Here is a 12,005-nt window from a genome sequence, read left to right as displayed (position 1 = left end):
TAAATTTTTTTTATAAATTTGAATATACGAAATGATGCTTGAACCCTATAAAATAATATAACTTTTGCAAAAGAATCATTACTTTCGAAGAAAAAGGATCCATTACGCTAACCTGAAGTGTAAGAGATCGTATGTGAGATCGTATATGAGCTGCTGAAATGTGGTCATACCATCACATGGAACTTGTACCGAACACAATTGATTAGTTCGAAGAAACCATTTGCCGAAAACCTCTCAGAATATTCGACCAGATATGAAACCGTAATGCAATACCTGTTAAAAACTATTTAGAATTATGTGGTTGGAAAGTTTTGCCTGACCCTCTTTATAGTCCAGACCTTTTTAAGTCATACGTCCAATATGTTTAACTTAAATGTTTAAAGTATAATTACATTTTAACTGAAATTGTTGAAAATAAAATAAAATTTATTGTTTCGATTTTGCGAATTGCTTTATAACAAAGTCTATAGAGGTCATCATGTTTGATGTCCTGTATGTCAACTTGTATTCAACAGGCTGGTTACAAGTTTCAGTTTAGAAAACCTTATGTCATCTAGTATGATTCATTTTTCCGATATTTGCCGGCAATGCGATGGAACACATTTTCTCGATGGGTTTATCCATAAATAACCCTACTTTGTTCAATTCACGAAAGGTCGTCACTAGATTCAAAATAGTTTTTGGGAAACAATGTAAAACAAACCAAGGTATGCAAGTATTTTGTGAGGAGTAACAAAAATATTTCCTACCCTCGCCATACAAAGTGAATCGGTTACCTTTGTATTGCATTATATACAGCAATTACACCTTATTTAATCCCATATTTTACATAACATCTGTTTGATCGACCATGACATCTTACACCTCCTTATTTTATATAAATTGTATGTATTTTGTAATTTAGTTCAAACATTTTTTTTACTGAAACCTAAAAAAAACTTTAAATTATAAGCACAAATTATAATTAATAAACAAGTTTATTTTAATTATTTCGTTCACAACTTTTTGTGTGTATAAACAATAATTATAAGTTTTCCATGAAAACGAAATACTCAACTATATAGGTATTTAAAATACAATTTTTAAAACGCAATAATAAAAGAGAGAGAGAGAATTGGTGCGAGCTGCAACCAGTATTGAGGTTGAGGTGAAAACTGAAATATTTATGTAAACTAAGTAGTTGGTTGGTTGACATTTATGAAATGATTGCTGGAAGACATTACCGCTCGTAGCTAGGGGTAAGAAGGTATTAGTTACAAATACAACGTTCTTATATAAGATTATTAAATAAATGGTTATGCAAAAGAGAATAAGAAAAGTAGTTGCTCACAAAAAGTGTGGTTATGTTTAATTATAGCCCACAGTTTTTGTAGTATTATTGTTAAAAGGAAAACTTTTCGCAGTAAATTGAAATGAATGCATAAAATAATTCATATTAACAAAAAATGATTTCTAAAGTTAGAAGTAAATAAGTAAGAAAATGTGTTTATGCAAAAAATTATTAAGTAGATGAGGTTTACACTAAATTTTAATTATATAGCTAAAAGTTTCCAACAATTCTAAAAATGAACATTAATAATCACTTTGGTATTTTGTTCTTTACAATGCACAGTAAGTCGGATTTCAACCTAGTAGGATTTATTTCGCTAATACGTTAGTGAAGTTGTTAAAATAAACCAATATTAAAGATACTTGACACAAAAAGTACTATACGATAGAAAAAGTACCTTTTTATGGCTCAGGGTTCGTTAAAAGAAAAATTACAGTGACCGACAAAAGTGTACATACGACCATTATTTTCGTAACTCGCGGACTTCTAAACCATAATAAGTAAAAGTAATGATGCAGTTTTATTTCAAATGCATTTTTAGTAATATAACAGAAAAATATCGCTAAATTTATAATTAATTTAACTTTTATTCACAAAAAATTAAAAAAAAAATATGTTGACAAAAGTCTTTTCAGCGAATACAAATTTTCATTAAATTCAATATTTCGTTGGGCCACCACGGGCATCTACAAGCGTCTGGGCATCGAAACAACTAAATTGTCCATTTCTGCGGACGTTATATTTTGCCATTCTTCTGCAAGGTTCTCCTTTAACATTGGTGCACAAGTAATAAGATGTTTTCGGATCTTCCGTTGTAGTATTTCCCACACGTTCTCAATAACATTTAAGTCCGGGCTTTGAGGTGGTGTGTACAATTGTCATGGGGCATGGTAGAGTAGCCAATCTTTGACAATTTGAGACCAATATTTCGGATCGTTATCTTGCTGAAAAATCCAACTTTAACCAAGAGTTAAAATATCAAAGGATTCTCTCAAATTTTGTTCCAAAATGGATTTGTACTGATAACGATTCCACCGTTTTCGATTTTTCATGATTTAAAAAAAAAAAAATTTTTTGTTTCAATTTGTTATTATAATTCCGAAACTACTGAGCCGATTGAAACGCAATATATACGTGAATATTTGTACATAGCATGGGGGAAATATTTTCAAAATTCAATCAATCGAAAGAAGAACATTAACTACTCAGTTTTATGTATATCAAACTAAAAAGTAAAATTTTGCGAAAATGAGCGAATTCACTTAATTGTGAATAAATTCTAAAAGAATCAATCGATTTGTATGCTCAATGTCTCATTTTGTTGCTATTATATACGGCTTTGCGAAAAAAATAAAAAATCTGAACAATTTCTGTTTTAGATTTTTCATGAGTTTTTTAAAACACTAAAATTTGCTATTTTCACGTAAAAAATATATTTTTTGCTTCGATTTGTTATTATAACTCTGAAACTACTGAGCCGATTAGAACGCAGTATATGAACAGATTAAATGCCATGTAAATTTAAACTTTTCTAAGTTAACTTCAATAATATCGAAATAACTCTTTTTGAGTTATTAGAAATTATGTGGAGAAACATCTAAAAATCACAATTTTAGAAAAAAAAAATTTAATAAAATATATCCATAGAATTGAAAAATTTTACCATTTTTGTACTTAGGTAACCATGATGCATCAAATCTAGTGGTTAGCGAAGCCTTTTTTACTATTGACCTGTGTTATAGGAGACTAAACCGCTAAGAATTACTTTAATAGACAGGAAATTAAATAAGTATAAAGGGACAGATGTATTGCTGTCTCGTATTCCGATGATAATTTTTTTTACCGATTGCAGTTTCCTATTTATAGATCCCTTTGTAACAAATGTAAATCATATCACTTGTATTTTTTTTAGCTGCAGCACCATGTAATCACACACAAATTACCAAACTACTTTAATATTAAGTTAGTTTTTGTTTGTTTTGTCTAACTTGATCCCATTAATAGTATAATTGACGCTTTTGTTTAAGCTAACTGAAATTAATTGTTAATCATTATTAAACTTCTAACTCTTAAAAGTAGTATGTAATTAATAAAATAAATACAAAATTTTAAACTATCAGATACACACAACCATAAAGAATAAGCCACTTTAACGAAGTGTTTTGTTAGTCTGACACATTATTTGTTTGAAAAGTATTAATATGAATGAATGAGTTTTACTCACAAACCAAAACAAAAACTGAAACAAAATAAACTTAATAGAAAACAATTAAAAAGTTTTAAATTACCAACTTTTTTGATATTGTTGCTGCTGCTGCTGCTGAGATTTTTCATTTTTGTTAAACAATAATTAAAATGTTATGAAATAACGCCCCATGAAAAAGAATTTAATGAAAACAAAAGAAAATTGTTGTGGTGAGCCACATTTAAATATCGAGAAGTTGAGAAAAAGTGAAAAAGAACAACATACTAATTTAACTTTGCTTTAACCGGCAAATGGTTTTCAAAAAGTGGTGTTAATTGCGGAAGTCTTTCTAGGGATATATTTTAAAGTTAAAAATCTTGATGAAACTTTACAGTTAATAGAGAATTTGTATCTCCAAATAGTTACACAAGGATTAATAAAATTTTTATTTTGAAAATAACTTGGGTTCGTATTTGAAATGGGGACCAAAATGACTCACCTCGGTCCTAAATAATCATCAAAAAATAACCAAAAATTCAGTTCTCATCCGAAGATCAAGATATTTAGATAAGATCAATTTCATACAGTTATCTGTTTCATACAGTAACCTGCTTTTATTTTTTTTTTTGTTTGTTTCTAAATTAAATTTTTGTTCAAACTAATTAATATTTTTAACATATAAGTATTTCATAGTGATTAAGAAACTGTTGTATTTTGGAAATATTTCTGTAGTTCATGAATGTGTACAGATATCTTATTGAAGTTTCACATTGCCAGTGCTGAGCTATTTATTACTAATAACACCCCATGTATGAAACCCCCTGTACCTTTTAACTTTCTCAACTTTCTTGTGTAACTAATATATTCAATACACATACTCGTTCATACATTTATCTGTATACCAGTAAACAATAGCTACTTATGCTAATATTTATTTTCTACAAGAAAAAGTACAACAACAATTTGAAAAAAAAACTTAGAAACAAAACAAAAAATAAGTTGAAAATATGCCGCAGTATAAAAAGCCACCATCTAAGCTGACTAATGAAACTAGTTTCATTGTTTCGACATAAAGGAATCCAGTCAGTTGTTGTTAGTGTTTGGTGGCACGAGCATCACAACCATCAGTGGCAGCAACATCAGTATTAGTTATAATAGCAGCCGCATTTTGTTGTAAAACCAATACAGCCAAAGTTGAATACAATCATTATTAGCCAAAAGGCATGCACACACACCAAAAAAAATCAGTTTTAAATTGTGCACAGTGTTTCGAAATAAGTGATTTGTTTTGAAAGTTCAATATAAAAAGTTTGTGAAGGGAAATTTGGTTTGTTTTGCAAAAAAAAAAAATATATATTTTATACAAGAGCTTATCTCTGTAAAAGCTTACAAAAATGTTGCAAAGAAGAAATAATGTAAGGGAGACTTTAAATGTTATGGATTAACTTCATTCGACATCGAGAAACTGGCATTAAGTATTCTTCATTTCTGTATCAGCTTGAAGATTATCATTTCAAAACATTTAGCTTCAAAAAAATTAGGGAACATTCCCGTTTGGATTACTTAGAGATAATTGCACTACACATTTAACCCTTTGTTGACTGACGGTACTTATAAGTACCATAACAATAATAAGCATACACCTATTGGCAAACTCGTTTACCCAGAATAATGGTGAATTATTTCATGTTTTCATTGTGGTGTTTATTTATGTTGTAATGACAAAAAATACTGTTTCGTAAAATACCATAAAATATTATCTATTACAATAATATTATATTATTGTAATAGAAAATTTTATAAAAGTTACAGTTAGAGTTTTTAATTTCCCAACCTTTTTTGATTCCCGGGAATCGGGAAATTTTTTTCTACATTCCCGGGTACCCGGCTATTCCCGAAATATATAATTATACTGTAAATTAGGAATATTATAGCCAAATTTCATATAAAAACTTAGTGTATTTTTATATAATTATTAAATATCAGAGCTTCGAATTAATTAATAAAATTTGAGCTAAATTCACTAAAATCTTAATCCGTAATTAAAAAATTTCACTCCATTCATCCATTCCTAATATTTAATTTTTTAGATTCATTACAAAGCCTTTGTTTAAACTGAATTAATTTTAAAGTTAATTAATAACGGAATTTATTCAAACTTTGAATGATTAAATTTTTATTAAATCAAATCATTTACAAAATTAATTGAAAAAATTGTCTTAAGACTTTTTGTACTAGATTGGAATTGAAGAAAAATTGAATCATTTAATAAATTTTTGAAGATATTTTCTTATGGATTGAAGAAGAAATTTTAAGAAATTAGAATGATTCAATAATAAATTCTATAAATATTGACTTCTCTTTTTAAATTTTCATACGAAAAACCCCAAATAAATAATAATAAGCGGTCTATTATTGCCAAGATATAAGCAATAAACTGTAAAATACTTTCACTGTAAACAAAATAGAGTTCTAATTTCTTTTCTATGTATTTTCGTCAGTTTTTAATTCCCGGGATTCCCGACTAAAAATCCCGGGAATCGGGTAGTGAAAAATTGGCAAAATTCCCGCGAAATTTGTACCGGGAATTCCCGGAATAAAAACCCTAGTTACAATACTAATCAATATATTAATAAAATGTAAACAAAAATCCATGAGTATTTTTTATCTTTTAGCTGATGTTGACCCAACGGTAGCAGGTCCCTTTCGGTACCTTGCAGGTCCTTTTTCAACGATTTAAAGTATTGGTCCACAAGGGGTTAAAGTGACTAATAAATAAACTATAAAGTATTAATTGACATCTGTCTGCATTACAAATAGCTCATACGTGTTAAAAGGAGTACGCCAAGACATTATTGACATTTACTGTCTACATACATACATTTACTACTTGCCTAACTGCTGGGTTATTAGAAGATGAAAATTAAGATTGGATACTACTTTACAGCATGATCAAAATATTGAATATTACAGTTTCATGTCTACCCGCATATATGGGCCGTTTTTCGGCCAATGCTCGCTTCTAACATATCAGTTGCAGGTACAGGTTCCCTGTGATGGTCTGGCCAGATTTCAGCACCTCGTAATTGATTGCGCACTTTTGGTTCCACCAAATATAGACCTTTACCTTAGTCCCCTTTTACAATGCAGAAATTGAAAGGCAGACATTTTTCTCACTCTCTTTTAAACCTTCCTGAACCTTTTACAATCGCGAAATTAATAGATAAATAGAAATGTTTCGTTTTCTTTTTTCGTTCTTTTTCGCTGTGTGAATATTTACATTGTGGAATGCATTTAAACATTGATGTGAGAAAAATGATATGAAGCAACAAAATGAAAATTGCGAAGATTGGAAAAAAGTAACAAAAAATGTTTAGTACAGATAGTCGTGTACTACAACCTCTATCTTTTAAACCCTTCGCCAACAAAATTAGTCTGTCTGTCTTGCATTTTCTGCATTGTAAAATGAAACTTAGCGCCAAGGATAATTGGATAATCTCTTGCGCTTCGGTTATCGTAATGGATCCAGTTTTCATCGATAGTAATGATTCGTGACAAATATTATTTTCTTTTATAGCGTTCAAGCATAATTTTGGACATGCAAAATCGTTTTAAAGGTCTCTCGAATTCAACTTGTATGGTAACCAATTTCCCTGCTGCTCGAAAACGTTTTGAAATTGCTGCCTGAGTAGCTCCCAATGATTCTGCATGCTCTTATTGAGTTTTATAACAATATTCATGGAGTAATGCCACCAATACTTGGCCTTCAAATATTTAATATATAATTAATACCGGAATTTCTTGTGTAGTGAAAAGGAGACTGTGTTGTTAGTTCTTCAAGTTTCTTCAAAAATATCTCTTATTACGAAAAATGAAAAGTGAAATGTAGGCAATATAATAACAACTAAAAATTTCTGATTTCGAATCGAATACAAAAATCGCTCCAGCCGTTCTCACGTGATGTGATTATATACATGGACCATTTAAATTTTATATATGGGGGATTTCATGTCACGTGAACCAACTTTTGAAATCAATGTCTTCCGATTTTGAAAAAAAAGTGAAAAAAAATTTAAAATTTTTTTTATTTTTTCTTTTAATTTTTTTTCCAAATATTGAAGAAATAGCTATCTAAACTTTTTGGGACACATTTTGCTAAGAACAATAGGTAATAAGTTACATGGATGAGAAAAACCACCTGCTTGGCCTAAATGTAAAATTTTGACCACCTCTAACTCAGAGAGTTATCCACCGATCTTGTTGAAAAATTGTGTCTGAATTACTATCCGATAGAACTAACCTTAGTGTAAATTTCATCTCGATCGAAAGACATCGATTTCAAAAGTTGGTTGGTTCACTTAACAAATCCCCCATAATAGATTATTTATTTTCCATACAATGTAATACGCTGCATATGGAGAATATTTATTTATTTGTAGATGAATCTTCAACACTTATATGTACCGATGGCCAATTTCCTGTTAAATTTAGTAGTTAAAATATTCTAAGTTAATTTTAGGCAAATTTCAATATAATAAAATAAATTACTTCTGATCATCATACTATGTCAAATTTGGTGTCAAATGATCAATAAGAGTTGTAAAATATTTCGTATTATTTTTATTTTATCCTGGAAGGATCAAAAGATGTCAGAAATGTCTTTTCAAATTTTTATCATTGAATATCCTTTTAGATTACCAATATTTTTTTTTAAAAAAAATAGTGAATTAAAGATCCAAATATTGAATACCACAGCCAAAATTTCATCCTTCTATCTTAAAGACTTAAGTGTTAAAAAATATTTTAAATTTGAATTCTTTGATTTTTTATATTTTATTTTAATATTTCATTCGAAAAAAGTATAACAAAATCCGTTGTGAAAAGCAATGAAGAAGACTTTTTAATAAACAAGTAAAATGGTATATAGTCGGGCAAGCCCGACCTTATGATACCCTACACCGGGTATATGATTATAATGAGTTTCCTTTTGATATGAAACTTATTTGTGTTGAATCTTATTTGATTCACTACATTTTCGGTAGTGGGCCTTATATGGGAGCTATGTCTAATTATGGACCAATCGTCACAAAATTTGGTGGGATGAATTGCGAATATATGAAACATATAGTGTTGAATTTTGTTTGGATACTGACATATTTAAGAAATTTATGTTCATTAATGACATTTTCGAGAATGTTTCTTATATGAGAGCTATGGAATATTGTTGACCGATCGTCCCGAAATTTGGTCGTGAGAGTTCGGCTTACATAAAACTTAATTGTGCTGAATTTGGTTTGAATATGTTTATAATTAAGATGTTTATGAGAGCTTTACTATTTTCAAATAGGCCAATTGTATGGGGGCTAGGATAAATAATGGGCTGATTCTAACCAAATTCAATAGCCTTTGTCCTTGGAGCAATATAAAGGTTTGTGCCAAATTTTGCTGAATTATCTTCAAACCTTCGACTTGTAGTTTGATTACAAAGTTTACATGGATGAACGGACAGACGGACGGACATCGCTTATTCGACTCAGAAAGTGATCCTGTGCAGATTGGTAAGGTAGGTGTTGGGACAATATTTTTGTATGTTGCAAACAACAGCCCTAACCCATTATACCTCCCCCACTATGGTGGTGTAGTTTATAAACATGCACTTTTCTTAATAAAACTTTTTTGTATACTAATAAATTTTTTCTTTATATTTTAATTTGACCTTTATATATATAAAGGATGAATTTTTTACATTTTGTATAGGGTCTTTAACGCACTATTTTTTTAAAAGGAATTTATTGGCAATCTTAAAAGGATATTAAAGGATAAACATTTTAAAGGACATTTTTGACATCTTTTGATCCCTACAGTATAAAATAAAGATAATACAAAATATTTTATAACTCTTCTTATTTTTTTGACATACAATTTGTCATTGTTGGAATAGCAGGAGTATTTTTAAATATTTTTTGAAAAATTTACTTCTTTGAAACTTTGAAGTCCTTAAAAAAGGACTCAGGATCACGAAATGAAAAACTGAAAACACAGTTTTTCTCCATTAAATTTATAGTTTCAAACGTATATCATCCGGTTTGTGTCTAACGAATTTTTTCTCTATTCGTTAGACGGTGTAATATAATATTTGTATACTAACCCGAAACCGATCAGTTTTCGATTTTTTAACAATGAAATCATTATTTTCAGTATAGTAATTTATTTAGTTCTTATAGCCGAAATTAGTTTCCCCACTAAATCACGTTTCCAAACACTGTGCCAACGCTGTATTGTTTTGTCTTGTCTGTGTATTTAAATTTATAATAACAAGACCATCCGCAGCAGCAGTAGCAGAAATCCAAATTTGAAAACTAAAATACAGGCAACACACAGTTTCAAATACTTTTATACGGACATACAAACACAAACAAATATAAGTATAAATAACACCAACAATAACGAGGAAACAAAAATAAAATAGAACGTGTAGAAATACATAGATACGTTGTACCACTCGTGTACTGGTTTGTGTACTTGTAGCAGAAGTCAACAAAACATTTATTTATAATGTTTGATTTTCTTCAGCCATCTGTACCAATCGCAAAAAGTTTTATGCGCATACCACGTATATCCGGTATTATATGCGGCATTTGGCCTCAACGTAAACATTCCTGCATAAAATTACTATTCTTTGGTTTCAATGTCTTTGTGGTGGCACTGGGTGCGGTCGGTGAGAATTTATATGGTTTTATGTATTTAAATGATTTAGTTAATGCACTGGAGGCCTTTTGTCCTGGCGTTACCAAGGCCATCTCCCTATTAAAGATGTTGGTCTTCTTTGTTTTTAATCATCGCTGGTATATGATACTTGAACGTATACGCAACATGCTAATGGCAGGTTAGTTAGTATGTGAAACTTAACCTAAACCCTCATATGTATAGCTAAGTATTTATGTATATTAGAGTGATCCAAGGTTGAAGGGACGAAGAAAAATATGAAGATTCATAGAATTGTTCAACGGATTAGATATACATTAAAATATTGTAAAATATTGGGATGCATAATTGGAAGATGCATTTTCAATGGGAAAATTAATTTGTTTAAGTTTTTGCAAAAACTGAAAAAAATTGTTTTTCCCCTTGTAAATTTACATAGAACAATTCTATGTATATTTTTCATTTCTTGGAGCACTCTAATGTTTATAGAGATATAAACTCATCTAGTTACCTGTAGATATGAAGCATGTATTCGTGTTTCACAACTATAAGTAGTACTTGAGACTTGCTTGGCTATTGTTTCGTTGGATAATTACATTTTAATTACACTTTACTTGGATAATTTCAAATTCTACTTGCACTCTACAAATGATTAGTTATTTCGTAATAATAATTTTGCTCTCAACTTCTTGCTGATGCTGATAATGCTGCTGCTGCTGCTGGTGGTGGTGTTCTGGTCTGGTATTTTGTTGGCGTAATCATAACTACTTGATCTTGCGCCACAATTTTGCTGGTGGTTCGCTTGAATGCAGAACAACACTGCAAGGAGAAAATGCAAATTGTACAGAAGTTGGCCTCAATAGCCAGCATCTTTAGTTTCATTTTGCTAACCAGTGGAAGTTTTACAAACATGTCGTTTAACCTAAGGCCTCTGGTGACAAATGTGATAAGACATTTTCAAGGTCAGGATATTGTGAATGTTTTGCCTTTCAATATTGTGTAAGTATTTTATGAGATTCATAATGATTTTATATAAATATTTAAGTAGCTTATTAAACATGTTATAACATTTCAATTTATTTGAACATAAACAAAATTACTTAATTTCCTTACATTTGTAAGTAATACCCTGCGTATGATGAATATTTATTTTCTTGTACATGAAGCCTCATCACTTATACGCATCGGTGGCCAAATTTAATTTTATTTCCTGTTTAATTTAGTGGTTGCTTAGCTTTAAACAACCCAAATCAATTGGAATTTTTATTTAGTTCACCTAAAATATTTTCATTTTGATTAACACAAATTCTTAGTAATAAAAATAAGTTATTACGCCCTGCTTTTTATATTGTTTTGCTAAAAATAGATTATTGAGAAAAATTAATTGCATGGAAATTTAATTTTTTTTTATTACGTAGAAAATCCCCAAAGCAATGTATTTATAAATAACATGACACACATCGTTACATTTATATGCCAACGCAAATCAAGTAGGCTGCTTTACGACTTATTTATTTTTTAATTTCTTTATGGAGAATTTTAAATTGTTTGAGATCATTAAGCAAATTTTCACATATAAAATTAAAATGGTGTTTTTTCGCCATATTGTATAAAATACGAATTTTTAGCAAAATTCCAAAGAATTATGCGTTTTATATATTTTTTTAAATATCTTTAATCTGTGATTTTATGAAAAATCGATTATTTGCTGAAACCCTTTAATGTACATAACTACATAAGTACAGACTTTTTTTGAGAATAAAAAAACATAATCTGTTTCCATTT

General features: G+C 29.5%; 1 protein-coding gene across 1 annotated transcript in view; it reads left to right on the top strand.

Annotated features, from left to right (window-relative positions):
- The first annotated feature begins 10,070 nt into the window (after positions 1 to 10,070).
- The window catches only part of Or22c (Odorant receptor 22c), a 48,219-nt gene continuing 46,284 nt past the window's right edge, over positions 10,071 to 12,005 (top strand). Inside the window, exons 1-2 of the mRNA XM_065501368.1 lie at positions 10,071 to 10,401; positions 11,033 to 11,219. Of these exons, the coding sequence (XP_065357440.1) occupies positions 10,071 to 10,401; positions 11,033 to 11,219 (518 nt within the window). The remainder of the gene's footprint in view (positions 10,402 to 11,032; positions 11,220 to 12,005) is intronic.

Source organism: Calliphora vicina, chromosome 2, assembly GCF_958450345.1.
Source record: "Calliphora vicina chromosome 2, idCalVici1.1, whole genome shotgun sequence".
NCBI lineage: Eukaryota > Metazoa > Arthropoda > Insecta > Diptera > Calliphoridae > Calliphora > Calliphora vicina.
Note: the sequence above shows the minus strand (reverse complement) of the source record. Positions and strands in the feature narration are given on the sequence as shown.